At 41.1% G+C, this 19,634-nt stretch overlaps 1 protein-coding gene across 2 annotated transcripts in view; it reads left to right on the forward strand.

Annotated features, from left to right (window-relative positions):
- Positions 1-19,634, forward strand: part of LOC134212376 (protein Gawky-like) — a 75,269-nt gene that overhangs the window by 47,020 nt on the left and 8,615 nt on the right. For both annotated transcript variants that reach the window (XM_062690156.1, XM_062690157.1), the window contains exons 2-6: positions 11,686-11,928; positions 11,992-12,064; positions 12,120-13,103; positions 13,939-15,540; positions 15,606-15,923. In XM_062690156.1, the coding sequence (XP_062546140.1) occupies positions 12,129-13,103; positions 13,939-15,540; positions 15,606-15,923 (2,895 nt within the window). In that variant the 5' untranslated portion in view covers positions 11,686-11,928; positions 11,992-12,064; positions 12,120-12,128. The remainder of the gene's footprint in view (positions 1-11,685; positions 11,929-11,991; positions 12,065-12,119; positions 13,104-13,938; positions 15,541-15,605; positions 15,924-19,634) is intronic.

Below are 19,634 nucleotides of genomic sequence, written 5' to 3' on the forward strand. Positions count from 1 at the left end.
AGTCGAGAAATTGTTCCGCTGATCTATAATAATTATAATTATTATGCGCTTTCTATTACTTCTCTGTGGAATGTACACGCTCAACTAAAGTTGTATAGTGACATGTGAATCGAATTCAAATTTATCAACATCTTCTGTTCTCTTAATTATTATTACGTGATGTCAAAAACCCATATCAGTTGGTCATTAACGTCATGAAAAAGTTCTGCATCATTGGAAAATTATTCGCAAAAAAAACTTTTCAGATCCACCCATCACTGCGCATCTTCATTTCAGCGTGTATAGTTTCCGAATTCCATTTTGTTCTTTCTCTTTGTCTCTTACTCTATCGACTCTCGGACCGCTCGGAACTGTAAGCAAGTTTGTACATGTGTTTTGTACTTAAGTACAAGTTTGTTTAGGCAGGTACTGGGTATCCCGTTGTACTCGAGTACGTCAATAATTCATGTTCTGTGTTCAACACGCGTTGATGAAAATGTACTTGTGTTGAACATCACACATGTTCGTGGGAAGACTGCCTATGTGACTTTGATTTGTGTATTAAGGCCAATATCACAAGTCCCAACTGATTGTTTGAATGCGAAAGGTCCGTTGTAACAAAAGCACTATAAAATCCGAGAAAAAACAGTAAAAACTGGAAAACAATTAAATCATTTGTTTGAGAAACTACATATATCCATTATTCACAATTACACATATATAAAATATGTATATATGTAGTTTCTCAAACAAACGGTTCAATTGTTACCATTATATTCTACGCCTGGTTATATTGCCTGATAACGATTTATAAACCGTCGCACGATATTCAGGATCAAACTGAGATTTATTTTGACCTGGCAAATATTCGAACGAAATTTTCTCAGATCATGACACGTGTTAGATTGGACTATTTGAAAAGTTTGAATAGAATTGCGTCAAATAAGACACATGATGAAATTAGTGCGTCAAGTTAGGCACCTCAAGTCCCACATAAAAAATGATTATAAAACTAAGAAATACACTTATATCTTGAAGTTTCATAATTTGTATATACTCTATGATAGAAAGAAACTAGTTATGCAGAATATTTTGTAAATCAATTTGGCAATTATTTAAAAAAAATTCTTAACTCTAACTTCCTAACTTAACTCAAATATGGTAAATATATAATTTGTGATACAATTGTGTCAGCAAGAATAGTCTAATTTATGCACACCTCTTTAAGACGGAATTTCTATCGTTAAATTGAATTCCACCATACTGCATCTTTAATTTCTAAATACGCAAATTGCTAAAAGACTAATATATTATGTGGTGACCATGTCCCATTTGCCTCAAAATTGACACTGTGTATCCAGTAGGGATATAAATAGCAAGTAGGCAAACGATCTACTTTATGCGCAATATTTATTACAGTACGAATTCAAAAGGATATTGATACAATTATTTTGCGTTGAAGTATTTTGTGAGTAAAAATTACTCGTGAGTGAGTAAGTAATTTCTTCATACTCACTCGCGAGTATGAGTATTACAGTTCAAACTCACGTGTGAGTATACTCGCAGTGAGTTTGAATTGGAATACTCAAACTCGCGAGTGAGTGAGCAGGTTTCAAGCGATGCTCACTCATTTCTCAACACTGCTTGAAACTGTACCTTCTTATAAGATCCATCGAAGATTGTTTTTGCTTACAAAGCCGCCTTCAACAGTTTGTAGAGTGGTGCCAGAATAACAAACTTGTCATCAACGTTGCGAAATGCCAAGTCATCACGTTTCATAGAATTTCGAATCCTATTCGGTTTGATTATAACATTGGCGGTGAAACTCTAGCAAGGGTTACACAAGTGCATGACTTAGGCGTACTTTTGGATTCGAAGCTGGAGTTCAATCTACAACGCACAAAAATAATTTGGAAAGCCACCAGGCAACTTGGTTTCGTCATGAAAATAGCCAAAGACTTCAATGACCCACATTGTCTTAAAGCGCTGTATTGTTCACTCGTTCGTCCTATTCTCGAGAATGCATCAGTGGTTTGGTTTCCTCATCAAATTGCGTGGTGCCTTAGAATCGAACGTATTCAGAAGCGGTTTATTCGTGAAGCTCTGCGGAGTTTACCTTGGCGGGACCCAGTCAACTTACCTCCATATCCTGAGAGGTGCCGGTTACTAGGGTTGGACACGTTAGAACGCAGGAGAAAAATTCAGCAAGCATTGCTGGTTGCTAAGTTGATCAATGGAGAGATAGATGCCCCCGAACTGCTTTCAATGATAGCTTTCCGGATACCTAACAGAACATTGCGAAGTACTACCTGCTTGTGCAAAGATTCCATAGAAACCTGTTTGGATTCAACGAACCGATATCCGCATGTGTTAGGACCTTCTCGTTAGTTGAGGACCTCTTTGAATTCGACGAGTCATCTAGCCGTTTCTCCGAAAGAATAAAAAGATCGAGCATACTTTAAGTTTTATGTAGTAGCCTCTAAGATGTTTTTACTGTTTGAATTATGTTTTTTGTAAGAATATTGTATAGTTTTAAAGTGATTATTGTTTACCCCACCCTTTCTGTCCATGTAGACTTTAAGATCCGATGGACATTATGCATAAATAAAAATAAAATAAAATAAAAAATAAAGAAAATAAAAAATTTGGGTACATGGTATAAATTCAAGGAGCAGTTCCCCTATGTATATTTTTAATTTTGAGGGCCAATTTCAATGATTTATCCATGGCTGAGTAGACAATTGACTTTTTTTTGCGAATAAGAATTTTGAAAAATTCTTTTAGGATACAAAATATTTAGAAAACCAAAAAATCTGTTTGAATTTTTCACTTGCCCCACTTGTCTGCCGTAATCTGAAAAAGTGACGTATACGCCATTTTACAACATACACTGCATTCTGTTTTTACACGATTTACATTTTCTCAATTTTGCACTCATCCTCAATGTCTATGTACCACATTTTAATTACCATGTGAATTTTCTTTGATTTATTTAGGATTTTTTGAAACATGTTGCAAGATCTTGGTGGCAATTTGAAGTCACACGATCAAAAATACGAGCGAAGAGAAATCGTGTAAAAACAGATTGATACTACTACGATGAATACTACTCGTTAACACCATTTTTGGAAAATGGCGTATACATCACTTTGCCAGATTAGAGCAGTTGTGGGGTAAGTGAAAAAATGTTTTTAAAAGAGGATTTTTAATATAAAAACACATTTTCTGTTCATGTATTTCGTGCAAACGATAATTAAACTGAAGAGAGCACAATTGAAACATTTGTTTGAGAAACTGCATAAGTCCATTTTACACTATTTCGAGAAAACAACGAAAAACTGTTTTTTAACAAATTTGCACCGAATCTTTCGATTTCTTCGATACAGATCAATAGTTTTTGGCACAACTCAACTCTCTGGGGCACTTTCAGTGCAAAAAATGTAAGCAGTACTCCACAATTGCTCTTCAAAGTACGTGTACATATGTAGTTTCTCAAACAAACGAAAAAAAATTCATACATTCCTGAACAAATTTTTTTTTTCGTATTTTTTGCCAGAATATGTATTTTTGGACGAGGATTCAGAATATATAAAAATCTCATTTTGGCCAAAAATGTTACATATGCAGTTTCTCAAACAAACGGTTCAATTGTGTTCTGTTGTGATGCTTTTGATACTTCAAGAAAGTTAAAGGGCACTGGAGTGCCTACATTACGTGATTTTTACTTTTTTTTGTTTTCTTCACTTGAACTTTTGAAAAACCATTTGTGTCAACATTTGTTTCTATTTCAGGTTTAAAGGTTAAATCTAGACCAACATTTGAATAGGGCGTAACAGCCAAAATTTATTCCTTCTGATTCTTTGTCCACGTATATAGCTATATATGTAGACGAAGAATCAAAAGGAATAAATTTTGGCTGTTACGCCCTTTTCAAATGTTGGTCTAGAAATGAACCTTGGCGATAGTGTTGTTTTGTGTTTGCAGAGAAATTATCTTTGAAATATTAATCAAACCAGTGTTGAGCTTCAAACAATTCACTTAGGATTTCAGTAGAAGAGTCTACATTAACAAATGGCCAAAAGTCTTCTAAATTTCGGCTAAATAAACCATGTCTGCAATAGTAGTGATTCTAATATAGCTCCACAAATACCATTTTTTCACAAATTATTTTTCAAACATGTTTTACTTAATAGGTACACTGACACGATTTGCATTTTCGGTTCCTGATTTAGTATTACCACGTATTACTCTAATAACCAAAAGCTTTCGAAGGAGTTTAAATTGGTATCATTTGTTCTGATACTCTTCTTCTTCTTATTGGCATTAAATCCCCAACTGGGACATTGCCGCCTCGCTGCTTAGTGTTCATTCAGCACTTCCACAGTTATTAACCGCGAGGTTTCTACGCCAAGTTACCATTTTTGCATCCGTATATCATGAGGCTAACACGATGATACTTTTATGCCCAGGGAAGTCGAGACAATTTCCAAACCGAAAATTGTCTCAGACCGGCACCGGGAATCAAACCCAGCCAACCTCAGCATGATCTTGCTTTATAGCTGTGCATCTAACCGCACGGCTAAGGAGGGCCCCTCCTTGTTCATATAAGCCCAATAGAAATTATTTGTGTTCGAAAAAATAGAGAAATGCATTCAGTGTCGGAAAATTTTCACTTGTCCCACTCGTGGTAAAAATATGCAAAGTTTGATGTTCATATCAATGCACTAATTTTGAATATGTATGTTATGAAAACCAACTTGAATAATATTCGTATTTATTAGTTGTGCAAAGATAAAAGTGTTAGGTTAATACACTTTTACTCTCGCATGTTGAAATGGCTCATTATTTCATGTTTCACTTATTCAACACAATGATTTGAATGGCCTTGTATGATTGTGAAGTGAAATTGAATAATTCCGTGCTTCATCAGTGAAATATTTGCGTTTTTTTCACTTAGGGAAGATCCATTAATTACGTCACGCAAAAATTGGGCATTTTTAACCTCCCCTTCCCCCTATGTCACACTTTTTGTATGAAACATCTAAAAAAATTGTATGGATCGTCACACTTCGGTCAACCCCCCCTCCCCCCTCAAAGCGTTACGTAATTTGTGGACGCTCCCTTACCCCACTGTATCTTAACGCCATAACGTTTCTGCAGCTTTCTGGTATAATAAAAAAGCTCGCATAAAACGCGTACGCTGATTGGGTTGTTTAATAATGCACGGTTGTTTAACAAGGCACAACCACTGCTAGGTGGATCAATCTGGGTGTTTACTTTCTAGAGATGGTCGGGTTTCGGGTGTTCAAACCCGGTTTGGGAAATTAGTACAATGTCGGATTCGGGTCGGGTACGGGTTTGAGAAATAAAGTATCGAATTTTTTTTTTATTCGTTTGTGGTAATTTTGAGGCTACATCCTTTTCCATGTGAAGAGAAATAATAAATCAAGCAAAATTTTTCATAACGACGTATGTAACAAAAGTAAACAAAACGGGGTTTTTAATACAACGTGACAATCACACGCGGCTTTATATAATACGCATCGATTTTACTGATTTCAGATCTTAAAATTCTTTAATTCAATCTTTTTGCGAATCGACGTATGTAAAAATTTCTATTTTTGAAGTCTTACTGTTACATACGTCGCTTTAACATATGGGAACTAAGAGCGACCTATGTAACAAAAAAAGCAAAACAAAACAAAACTGCAGTTGCGTCAATCGTGCACTATGAAAAACCGACCAATGTACACCGACGTACGTGTAGCATACCGGTGTATGTATAATTTTATCGTTTTTCACAGTGAATTTGAATGAACTGAGCTTTGCTGTGAAGCACGCTTATTACGTGCCATGTAATGATGCATGCCAGCGGAAAAAAGTATTGAAAAAAGATTTAGTTTTAAAACAGTTTTAGAAAAAGTTTTGCCAACTTTCTGCAAAGGATTTCTCGAATCCTCATAATTGTTACATACGTTGTTATGAAAAATTATGCTTGAAATATCTAGTTTGAGTTTTCCGGAAAAAAATAGTTCGGGTCCAGCTCGGGTTTAAATAGCTGAATTAATTCGGGTTCGGTTCGGGTACGGTTTTGATAAGATTTTTTATTTCGGGTTCGGGTCGGGTCCGGGTTTAAAAGGATTTTTTGAATCGGGTTCGGGTCGGGTTCGGGTTTGCAAAATGTGAAACCCGAGATCTCTATTACTTTCATATTTTCATATCTTCATTTTGTCATATATTCATCTGTGTTTATGTTTTCATATTGTCATGTTATATTTTGATGTTTTCATTTTCTCGTGTTTTACATTTTTATATGCTTATTTTTATCATAAATATATTCTTCATATTGTTATATTCATCATTTTTTCATATTATCATATTTTTATATTTTTATGTTTTCATATATTTATACAGACTTTGATCTCTTCATATTGTCATATTTTCAAATATCTATTTTTCCATATTTCCACATAAATTATTATCATAAATTTTCTAAAACTGTCTGCAAAATACTAAACAAAAGATACAAGAAGATTGTGAGGCCATCATTCACCTAGGTCGATATTATCCGACAGAAGGTTGATATGTTCGGTGATCTAATTTTAGAAGTCATATGGTTGCATAACGGCCGAGTAGTGAACGGGAGTAGGGTTTGCACCCAAAAGGTTTTCCTCCTTATAATTTTTTTCTTTGTTTTTAAATAAATTTATAAATGAAAACATGATTATTGATGAACGGAAAGCTAAGATACAGAGTAACATTTAGAACAATATATTGAGACCACATGATAGAGAGTAACTGAATAACTATTACCGCTATTTCCCTGTACAAGACTGGTAACTTGACCGTATATGGGGGTGGGGTATGATGCGCTTATCAACTATCATTCTCTATAGGACTAATAACTTTATCACCCAAGGAATACTGGATACCATGAATCTGAATATCTGAATCTTATCTATTTGATAATTAAAGTTTGGAATAGAACATGACCATAAAATAAAGACAACTGTACAGAAATTTCCAAACCATGGACTAATGGAAGTTTAGACATGATTGTAACTCATAGGATACTATTAACTCGCCGACGTATAGACAAAGATACGTGCTCAGCTGCTTCAAAATAAGGAAAGCTCTTAGATTAATGTTTTGACTTATTGCAATAGTACTTTATTTAATTTATTGTCAAACAAACATCTTATTTCAAAAGTGTTACTTGGGCAAGGCATCAGTAAGACATTTTATGATAAACTGCAAATTATTAATTATATTTTTATTACATATTAAATTTGCCCCAGAATCAAAAGGATTCAATCTTGATTCAGGAAGTGTGAATCCACTTCAAATATTCTTATGATATGTATCAATCATGCGGGGCTTATTGTATACGACCATACTACCGTTATACGCATAACTGTCTCATGTATGAAGGGAATCTCCAGGAATCTCAGCAAGCATGGGAAAAATATGCGTATGACGGCAGCACAGCTTCGGAACGCATACTTTCTTGAAACGGGCTATAGGAGTTACAATAGATCTATCACCTTCTAGCTCCCGGATCTAAGATTCTTGCAATTATATTAATAAACTGGTTGCACGAATATTGTATCCATAATGCCACTTTCGGACAGTGGGAGTTATATTGTAATAAAATAACACAATTTTGAACGATTTCTCCATTCGGCTCGGTCCATGGATACACGTCGCCAACCACGCAGTCTACGGAGGGTCCGCAAGTCATCTTCCACCTGAACGATCCACCTTGCCCGCTGCGCACCTCGCCTTCTTGTGCCCGTCGGATCGTTGTCGAGAACCATTTTCACCGGGTTATTGTCCGACATTCTGGCTACGTGCCCGGCCCACCGCAGTCGTCCGATTTTCGCGGTGTGAACGATAGATGGTTCTCCCAACAGCTGATGCAACTCGTGGTTCATTCGCCTCCTCCACGTACCGTCCGCCATCTGCACCCCACCATAGATAGTACGCAGCAATTTCCTTTCGAAAACTCCGAGTGCGCGTTGGTCCTCCACGAGCATCGTCCAGGTCTCGTGTCCGTAGAGGCCTACCGGTCTAATGAGCGTTTTGTAGATTGTCAGTTTGGTACGGCGGCGAACTCTATTCGATTCGATCTACTCTATTCAAAGTATGTACGATTTCCAGCCACTATGCGTCTCCGAATTTCTCTGCTGGTATCATTTTCGGCAGTCACCAGTGAGCCCAAGTACACAAATTCTTCTACCACCTCGATGTCGTCACCACCGATGCCAACTCGCGGTGGGTGGCTCACATTGTCTTCTCTTGAACCTCTTCCTATCATGTACTTCGTCTTCGACGTGTTGATGACTAGTCCGATCCGCTTGGCTTCCCTCTTCAGTCTGATGTAGGCTTACTTCATCTTCTCAAAGTTACGTGCCATAATATCTATGTCGTCGGCGAAGCCAAATAGCTGGATGGACTTATTGAAAATTGTACCACTCGTGTTAATCCCTGCTCTTCGTATTACCCCTTCTAAAGCGATGGTAAATAGCAGACACGAAAGACCATCACCTTGCCGTAACCCTCTGCGGGTTTCGAAGGGACTCGAGAATGCCCCTGAAACTCGAACTACCGTCGTGCGGGGCTTCTTTTGACAAATCAGGGGCTACTTTGGACATTTTAAAACAAGAATTATAATGAAAATTAATACAAAATTGTTATTATCACCAATCGGGTGTCTTGTTGATAGTTGGATGGCAACTTTCTGTTGCAAATATGGTGTTTTTTCCGTTTATTTTTTTCAAAAAATCAAAAATCCAAAGTAGCCCCCGAAATCAAAAGAAGCCCCGCACGACGGTACGCACATCACCCGATCCATCGTCGCTTTGATGAACCGTGTCAGTTTATCCGGAAATCCGTTTTCGTGCATTAGCTGCCATAGCTGGTCCCGATCGATTGTAACATATGTGGCTTTGAAGTCGATGAATAGATGATGTGTGGGCACGTTGTATTCGCGGCATTTCTGCAGTACTTGGCGAATGGCGAACACCTGGTCCGGGGTAGAGCGTTCGCCCATAAAACCCGCCTGGTACTGCCCCACGAACTCCCTTGCAATTGGTGCAGGTCGACGGCATAAAATTTGGGAGAGTACCTTGTAGGCGGCGTTCTGCAATGTGATTGCGCGGTAGTTGCTACAATCCAGCTTATCGCCCTTTTTGTAGATGTGACACACGACACCTTCCATCCACTCCTGCGGCAAAACTTCCTCCTCCCAAATCTTGGTAATGACCCAGTGCAGCGCTCTAGCCAGTGCCTCACCGCCAGTGCCGTGTTTAAATAGCTCTCCTGGTAGTTGGCCAGGGGCTTTGCTGTTATTCAGCCGGCCAATCTCCTCCTGGATTTCCTAGAGATCCGGAGCCGGTAGAATTATGTCCTGCGCGCGTTCCCCCAGGTCCATCACCATACCGCCATCTTCGTCTGCCACATCGCCATTCAGGTGCTCTTCGTAGTGCTGCCGCCACCTTTGGATCACCTCACGCTCGTTCCTAAGAAGGTTCCCGTTTATGTCCTTACATATAACAGGCTGTGTCACGTGACCCTTACGTGAACAGCTCAACTTCTCATAGAACTTTCGTGTGTTATTAGCGCAGTGCAGTTGCTCCGTTTCTTCACGGTCTCGATCTTCCTGCTGATGCTTTTTCCTCCGGAAAATCAAGTTTTGTCTGTTCCGCGCCTGTTTATATCGTGCCTCGTGCGGTGTTGCAGCAATCTCGCCCATGCTGCATTCTTCTCTTCTACTAACTGCTCACATTCGCCGTCATACCAGTCGTTTCTCTGATCCGGGGGCACCGTGCCAAGTGCAGCGGTTGCGGTGCTACCAATAGCGGATCGAATATCTCTCCAGCCATCTTCAAGAGACGCTGCGCCTAGCTGCTCTTCCGTTGGGATTGCCACTTCCAGCTGCTGCGCGTATTCTTGGGCTAGTCTACCATCTTGTAGCCGCCCAATGTTAAGCCGCGGCGTCCGACTTCGACGCGTGTTGTACACCGTCGAGAGTTTTGAGCGCAGGCATACTGCAACGAGGTAGTGGTCGGATTCAATATTCGCACTGCGGTAAGTGCGGAAGTTCGTGATGTCGGAGAAGAATTTACTGTCGATTAGAACGTGGTCGATTTGGTTTTCCGTTTCTTGGTTAGGTGATCTCCATGTGGCCTTTTGGATATATTTGCGGGGAAAGAAGGTGCTAAAGGACTACCATTCCGCGGAAGGCTGCGAAGTTTATGCATCGTTGGCCGTTGTTGTTCGATACGGTGTGCAGACTATCCGGTCCGATGACCGGTCTATACATTTCCTCCCTTCCTACCTGCGCGTTCATGTCACCGATGACGATTTTGACATCCCGCAGTGGGCATCCATCGTATGTCTGCTCCAGCTGTGCGTAGAACGCTTCTTTCTCGTCGTCGGGTCTCCCTTCGTGTGGGCAGTGCACGTTGATGATGCTATAGTTGAAGAAACGGCCTTTAATCCTCAGCTTGCACATCCTTGCGTTGATTGGCTGCCACCCAATCACGCGTTGGCGCATCTTACCCATCACTATGAAGCCGGTTCCCAGCTCGTTGGTGGTGCCACAGCTTTGGTAGAAGATAGCCGCTCGATGCCCGCTTTTCCACACTTTCTTTCCTGTCCAGCAAATCTCCTGCAGCGCCACGACGTCGAAGCTACGGGGATGTAATTCATCCCGACTCGCAGTTCCATGTTCCAAGCTTCCAATCGTGATCCTTTATTCGTCGCCTAGGTCTTTGTCGATTATATCGAGTCGCATTATCTCTTATATTGTTCGTAATTATTGGTTTTCCAAGCGGCTTATTGGGCCTGCGTGAACCTCCTGTCTCGCCGGAGGGCCGTCGTGTCGGGACTGTTTAGTGTCCCACCTAACACCAGGACTTGGGCTTGTGCGCTTTGAGCGGCACACGGTCGGTTTGGCGGAGCCTACTTGCGGATACATGCAGCTTTTAATAGAGGTTTAACAGGGCCCACTGTCAAACCCCACCACATCCTAGGCAGGCGCCACAACTCGCAGATGGGACCTTACTACAAAGTAGTAACTACATATTGTAGATTTTACTACTTTTTATTCATACGGGCGAAGTTCTCTGGATCACGAAGTGCGACGACCATGTTTAAGACAGTCCAATTGATTTTTACCTAGGCGTGTATACCTTTCGCCATTACAGAATTTTCTCGGATGACCAAGAATGTATGCTGTTAACTCATTCTATTCTAAACATCACAAAGGGCATGTACAAGGCTAAAACAGTTCAATTAATCTTCGGATACGCGTATAGACCTTGAGAGGCCTTCCTCCACACACTTAAAATAAATCGCCGAATTCGGTAAAATTTTACCGAAATCTCAACAGCGGAACTGTTCGGTAAATAATTTTACTGATTTTCGGTCATTTTAACAATTGCTCAAAAAAAAAAAAAAAATTTGTGAAAATTACAAGAAAATCTGTAAAATAATTACCGAACAGTTCTGCTGTTGAGATTTCGGTAAAATTTACCGAAAACTGTGAAATGAGTCAAGTGTGCAGGGAACCCTCTGATGAACAAGAACCTATTCTGTGGACACATTCTGCCACCACTCAACGAAAACAGCATTTTTATAAAAGTTACAAAATTCGGCTAAATTTCTAATTTCTTATTTCAATACAATTTCTCTATTTTACAGAAAATTAACACACTTGTGAAAAAGGTGCCGAAGCGGGTGTATGCCATACTTAGGAAACCGATCCTAAGATTTCGAAGGAGATATCATAAATATCGACAAAGAATACAGGGTTTTCTTCGAAAATCTTTCTCGAAAAAAAAAACACCGAACAGAAAGGTGTGACAAGCTGTGATAAAATTCGATAAGCAGCATCCTTATGTTCTTGCCTCGGGAGATCTAAGCTCCGTCCACGTGAGGAATAAGGTAAATTTCTTAGTTCTTTCACAACACGTACGACATAGGCTCAATTTTATCTCCCGGTTGTAGGACATTTTTGGTGCTTTATGCCATTGAATCGGTACGATATAAGGCCCTTGGCGTTTACTAATGCTTTGGAATCGTGAGTAATGTTTGTATTGAGCTAATAGCAGATAGTATAACAGTTTATATTGTAGATTGTAGAGATGATGAAATCCAGCACTAAAAATCCCAACATCGCATGGGTTCGATTCCGACCGAACCGATTAATGCGCGCCGTTAACATTCCGACAGTGTTTCACCATAAACCGAAAGAAAACAGGTCATACGCAAAGCATGGTACTGTAGCTGAAGCAAGTTCTACTTCCATCACATCAAGCGCGGAAGTGCCCTTCCCGTCTCCGAACAAGTCTGACTATATCTACTTGACACAATCAACGGATAGCGACTGTGTATGCAGTTTTTCGCTGATCACAAGATTTCCATTGGATGACTTCGGCGCCACCAAGGCGTTTGTTAGCCATATTACTGAGTTGATGCGAACCACTAATTCTGTGACTATGAAATGTGATTTTAATGCTTACCTGAATAATGTTAGTATTAGTCGTAATCTACCACTAGCTGAATGTACTACTTTAAGCCGTGGCCCGCAAAAAGCGATCAAAGATCGGGCAATTGACGATGCGTCATCATCATATTCCAGGCAAAGCTCGTATACGAAATTCGACGAATTGCTGGCATTGATCGCCAACGAAAGGGCTTTGTTAAAGCGTGCCGTCATAGAATCTCAAGGAAACCTCCGCCCACGCATGCGACTGTGTGGAGGTGGGGAAGATTCAATCAATAATGGCACCAGTGCATGGGGGACACCACCGGCATCCGCCAACAGCACGAGCGCATGGGGCATGGCTAATCAACAACCGCCGCAAGCATGGGGCGGCACCCCTGGCAATAGTAACGCAAACAACAGCAGTAACAATAACAATCAACCAGCAACGAGTCAATCGCAAAGGCAGCCATCACAATCACAGGATCAGAATGCCAACAAAGCGCCACAACAGGTCCAGAATACCGCTGGCAGCGGTACCCCGAACGCTTGGAACCGAAATCCTACTCAACCGACAGGGCATAATCCCAACGTTGTTAACAATAATTTACAGTTACAGCAACAACCCCAACAGGTATGCTCTTAAATTGTACATTAACAAACTTGTTCATATTTTGTTCCGTGTATTTCCTAACGCAATTATAACTTTTTAACTGTCCCCTCAAAATCTATTACAAAAATCAACATTTTAGTATAATAATAAAGTTCAACATTCAAATACGATATGCGAATGCGAGACCACTGATTAACATAGATAGGAGTAATCCAACTCTGCTGATGCTGAGTAGTTTGTGATCACGCTCAGTTCGATATATGAAACAATGATTCGAAATACCTAAACCAAAATAAATTGGGGCTTTGGGAGTGTCTGAGCATGTGGGTTGAACTGAACTTCGAGAGTCGAAAAAGATCTTTTGTAGTTTTGTGGCAAAATTACCCGCCCATCGTACTCCTGGGTTTGTGTTCCACTAGAGAGTCACATTTCAAGGTAACATGGTAACCTTAAATGGCATGGTAACCTTAAATTTCATAGGACACTCTTATGCTCAGAGAATTCAAGAAAATTGCAATAAATTACATCAAGAACAAACGCGTGGCTTATGAAAGTAAACTGGTAAACTGCCTAATTCAAACAAATACCTTTACCTATAATACGCCTTTTAGGATTCCTGTGGATTTTTTTGTAATCAAAATGGCAATCTGTAAGTTACAATACAGACACAATTTCATCGTCAGAAACAGGCATGATTAAATTCACGAACGTTGTTCTGTAGATGCTAATTTCTGGCTTCCAGTTTATTTTATCTAACTGTACTTGGTGTTATAAACTTTCAGCATTATTCTGTATTTATTTAAAGCAGTTGCTAAAGCATTCAATTCAATAATGTTCAATTTCTTTTATTTTATAGCCACAACCACAACAGCAGCAGCAAATAGCTCTTGCCAATAACGGGAATATCGCTGCGAAAAGCCAACTCGAGCAACTGAGTAACATGCGTGAAGCGTTGTTCAGTCAAGACGGTTGGGGTTGCCAAAATGTGAACCAGGATACGAACTGGGAAGTGCCAGGATCTCCTGAACCCGGTAAGGTAGCCGACAACAATGCGCCATCGGGTGGAGCTGGAGGAGGAAATGGACCGAGTGCATCAGCTTCAGGTTGGAAGCCTTGTAACACTAACAATGGCACCGAGCTCTGGGAGGCCAATCTACGAAATGGTGGTGCCCCTCAAGCACCACAACCAGTGCAGAAGGCTCCCTGGGGTCCAGCGTCCAACATTGGAGGAACTTGGGGTGAAGACGACGATTCCGGTGAAGCTAATGTTTGGAATGGAGGAGCAACAGCTAATCCTCAAACACCAGCTGCTCCGCCTGCTTGGGGTCAAAATAACCCTCCCATGTGGCCACCAGGTAATGCTGCTGGACCTAATCCCGTTTCAGTCAAAAAAGAAAATGAATGGGGTGGAGTGGGTGTGATTGGTGGCAATGCTAGTGCTACTGCAACCGCTCCGCCAGCCGTGTCCGGATGGGATGCAAGAAGTGGGGCTGCACCATCTGTTAATATTCCTGGTCCAATTGGTCAAAGTACCCCAATCGATGCAGCTCGAGACATTCGTGGTGATCCACGTGGCATATCAGGACGATTGAATGGTAATGTCGGAATGTGGGATCAGCCGAATGTTCCAAACATTTGCAAAGTTGCAGCAAAAATTGCACAAGGACCCCTTCCTACTGTAGCTGGCGCTTCTAGTAGCCAATGGAACGCCCCCATTCCTAACAAATTGCCAGGAGCATGGGATGATGCCTCTTCAGCACTGAACACAAGACCAGCGCTAGATGATGCTCCTGGTGCGATTTGGAATCAAGGACCTTTGTCACGCCAAAATTCCAATCCATCCAATTGGAAAGACATGTCAGATAATGTTCCACGTAACTCCGTGTCACGAAATCCTGGTGGAAATATGCTGCTTGGTGGACCGGTTGCACGTAACATGCGTTTAAGCGGAATAAATCCGGGAATGAAACCTGATAACAATATGTGGGGTCAAAATCAAGGTTTGCCATTGAACGGTTCCTGGGATGATGGCGGATGGGAAGATAAAGGTTTGGGAGCCAGCGGTCCGTGGAATGACTTCGGTCCTAATAGTCTCTGGAACAAAGGCAAACAAGGCAGTGGATGGCCTGATCCTACTGATATGATCGCCGGCGGTGGAGCTGGCACAGACTGGAATATGAATAAGCCACCGAACAAATTAAGTCAGGCAGACTTCATACGAAACAGTAAGCAGTATCGGATGCTTTGTGAGAATGGTTTCAAAAAGGAAGATGTTGAATGTGCTCTTCGAAATACGAATATGAATTTCGACGAATCATTGGATATGTTGCAACGTCACTGTGCGGCGAGTGGTCTGGGTGATTGGAGGCGCCCGGATGATCACTCAGGTAGTGGTTTTGATACTCCTTTCGCCAACAGGTTCCCGACGGGTCATGGATCCGGTATGCCATTTTCACAGGTTTGCTATATCACAATATTTCTTTGCATTCTCAAGAATAACTCGATATATTTTCTATAATTTAGAATCTTCTGAATAATCTACCGGGCGTTGGTGGTGGCGCTAATCCCAATTTGGCGGCGCTGAACAACATGAAATATTTATCGCAAGGACCGGTAGCGGGTCATTCATCGTACACGCAAGGGCCGAATCCGTTGTCTGCGGCAACGGCCTCCGCAAATCCACAAAACGCCCAAGCACAACCCTCGACTCAGCAGCTGAGAATGCTCGTCCATCAGATACAGATGGCAGTGCATGCCGGATTCTTAAACCATCAGATATTAAATCAACCGCTGGCTCCGACAACGTTGCTGCTGCTCAACCAGCTACTCAGTCAAATAAGAGTAAGTTAACGATATCAGATTATTACTATAATTTTCAAGAAAATAATTATATCGTGGTCCACTCTTTTAAATTTAATTTTTGTTTTTTTAATAACAGTATTCGATCAGTATTGTCGATCGACCTTTCTTAAATAGCAAACTACTAAGTCAAATTACCCGTCGTATGCGTCGTATGTCGTTCCGAGCACATTAGATTCTACTAACTAGAGCCTGGATACGAAAATCGCAGATAGAAAATATGTTCAAGCTTCTATATAGCTATACACTGTATTTTATTTAATAATTGAAATTTCTGTTTCAAATCTTCCATAAATTCGCACATATAATGGCTGTGTATAGAGAAAAGTGGAGCAAGATGACCACCCTAAGCTACGACCCTAATATTAGCAGTATTCTACGAATGTTTGCAGTAATTTAGCAAATTTACACCAGTTAGTCAAATATCCAGTCCAGATATAACTGAATCTTGTTCTGCAAAGCGCTGCGCCTCCACCTTCACACCTTTATCCTCTCCAGCTGTCGAGCAAAGAGGCAAGTTGTGCAGATTTCAACAAGTTTCTAAGGTCCAGTTTCCGTTAAACATTACCGTGCTGATCGATAGATTATGTATTATCGATTACATTTTTCGGGGTTTATTGTTTGCTTTTCGGTATGTCTCCTTATCAGGGCTGCGATACCTATCCACATGATTGGGCTGCCATCTTAGGAATAATTGCGGTGGCACCGCATTTCTTTTTAGCGGACGGCTGCGCTACAGGTCACGTTGTTTTATCCACCCAAACATGGGGAACAATCGCTCATGCGGGTTTGTTTATTAAGAGTTCCCGCACTCCAGAACTGGGCTAGTGCACTTCAGCATCACACGGTCTCTCTCTTCTAGCTGATGTTCGAAGAACAACAATGCCCAGGCTACACTACCAGCTAAGTATGCAGCCCTTAACTGACGTCGATTGTCACGGGGAAGGGTGAGAATTCAAACTTCTTACGCTTATTCCCAGATGTCAATTCATCATTTCGTAGCCCACGTGTATAGGCAATACTAAGGGGAAAGACGGGGTAAGATCGCAAGATGAGCATTCCTTATTTTTACCGTTATCATGCCTTTTTCTTTTTCAATAACCCCGCACACTGTTATACTATAGTCAGTCCAACAAAAGACTTGACACCAAAAAATATTATAAAAATATAATGAATCCGAAATACAGATAAATTAGTAAAATTTGGTGAAAACTGGGTTTTTCTTATGACATCAGCATTAGAAAATACAATTTTTAAAAACATATTTATTTTTTTAATGAAAATCTTGACCAAGTACACATATCATATGTCTTCAAAGAATATTTTAGGATCAGTTAAAATAGTTACAGTTAAATGTTTGACCATGCTTAATTAGATTTGAATTATTTATCTCAAATGGGGCCAGATGAACACCCCATTTTGAAACAATAAAATATTACAATATTAAAACCTTTTTTGGCAACACTATTGTGCCGAGTAAACAAACCAAGTACACAGGATTTTGTTTTTACACGATTTTTTTTCGCTCGTATTTTTGATCGTGTGACTTCAATTTACCACCAAACTCTTTGAACATGTTTCAAAAAATCCAGAATAAATCGAAGAAAAATCACATGATAATTAATATGCGTTAAACATTTAGGATGAGTGGAAAATTGAGAAAATGTAAATCGCGTAAAAATAAAATCCAGTGTATACGCGGTCCAACTAGTTTTCGAATAGTCAATCGTTATCTCCGAAGTGTAATTCGCGAAACGGCAATCTGAAGTCGCAGAAAATCCCACCGAATCCGGCCGGTCAAAATGCGGCCACCGAATCACGTCACCTGACCTTAAGGAGCCATTCCAAATCAAGGCAGAAACGCGAGCTGCACATAGAGCACAACGACGACGCCAACCCACGGCGAGCGAAAAGCCCCTGTATGGATACACCGGCGTCTACCACCACATCGATATCAACACCCCAACAAACGACGGCCTATCCTACTGGCAGCATCAGCGACAACAGAAATACGGATAATAGAAGATAATAGCAGTGAGTAATCAGTTTCAACTGCTGCAAAACGAAGAAGACGAAGATGACATCACCGATGTAATGCCAACTCTAACTCCGAGCATAACAATCCATCCGCCAAAGGAAAAAAAGGTTCGTGTTCCTCCAATTTCAATTATTGGGCAATCAACGAGACAGCTGCGAGAGCTAATGTGCAAATTCAACACACCGCAAACCGAATATAATATGAAGGCGACCAAAACGGGTGTTCAACTATTCTGTGCGGGAGAGCAAGTGTACCACGACGTTATGGAAGCGTTGAAGAAAGAAAACATTCAGTACCATACCTACACTCCCGCTACGGAAAAGCCGATTAAAAATGTGCTATCGGGTCTCGCGGTATACGATATTGCTGAGGAAACTGAGCTTATTCCACACGGCGTATTGACAACAGAAGTTAGACTGTTCTCGCGTAAAGTAGTTGGTCTAGAGGAAAGTGCGCTATACCTACTCCACTTCGCGAAAGGAACCGTAAAGCTGTCGGAGTTGCGAAAGGTGAAAGCTCTCTTCAACGTAATAGTAAACTGGCGTCACTTCGAACGACGACCCACAGATGCTGTCCAATGCCACAGATGTCAACGTTTCGGCCACGGAATGCGGAACTGTAATCTTCGTCCGTCATGCGTCAAATGTGGTGAACAGCATCCCTCAACTGAGTGCAGACTTCCTAAAAAAGCGGAATTGAAGCGCGCTGACAAAAATGAGACACGTAAGTCGATCAAATGTGCAAATTGTAGTGGTCAACATATTGCAAACTACCGCGGTTGTCCTAGCCGTAAAAGCTACATAGAAAAGTTGTCCCGAATGCGTGCCGAGCGCAAAACCGCTTCTTTTGCCCCTGGCCCACAACGTCCTCCCCCCACAGGTCTCACCAACAATTCTACCACCCCACCGGCGGGCAGCTCTTTCGCTGAAGTGCTGAGGGGTCAATCAGTTGATAACAACGGTCTTTTTTCTATGTCCGAATTTCTTTCTCTAGCGAGAGAAATGTTTGATCGCTTGGCAAAATGTCAAACTAAACAACAACAACTTCTAGCACTTTTCGAGCTAACGACCAAGTATGTCTATAATGTCTAATTTAGGCTGCTTGTGTCTGATCAATTGGAACGGACGCTCCGTTCACGGCAAGAAGCTTGAACTTTTTGATTTTTTGGAGCGGCACATTGTTGACGTGGGAATCGTGACCGAAACCTGGCTACAGCCAAAACATGCCTTTATTCATCCGAAATTCACTTGTATTCGAGTCGACGCAGATAGGGGTGGAGGTGTACTGATCGCTGTTCGTAAAGGTATCAAATTCTCTGAACTGAACGTTTCGACCAAGGTTATTGAAACTGCGGGAATCTCGATTGACACACCGGAGGGTAACATACACATAATAGCGGCCTATTTTCCTGGAGCAAAACGTCGTTCGATTTGGACACAATTCCGTCGAGACCTCTCTATAATAACAAGAAGAGCAGAACCTTTTTTCGTTGTGGGTGATCTGAATGCACGCCACCGTCACTGGAACTGCTTGAAAGCCAACAGAGCAGGAGCAATACTATGCCAGGAAGCGGAAATTCGTAATTTTTTCATACATTTCCCAGACTCCTTCACTTTTAAACCGACTGGCCGTGGTCGTCCATCCACCCTGGACCT

This window comes from Armigeres subalbatus, chromosome 2 (assembly GCF_024139115.2).
Source record: "Armigeres subalbatus isolate Guangzhou_Male chromosome 2, GZ_Asu_2, whole genome shotgun sequence".
NCBI lineage: Eukaryota > Metazoa > Arthropoda > Insecta > Diptera > Culicidae > Armigeres > Armigeres subalbatus.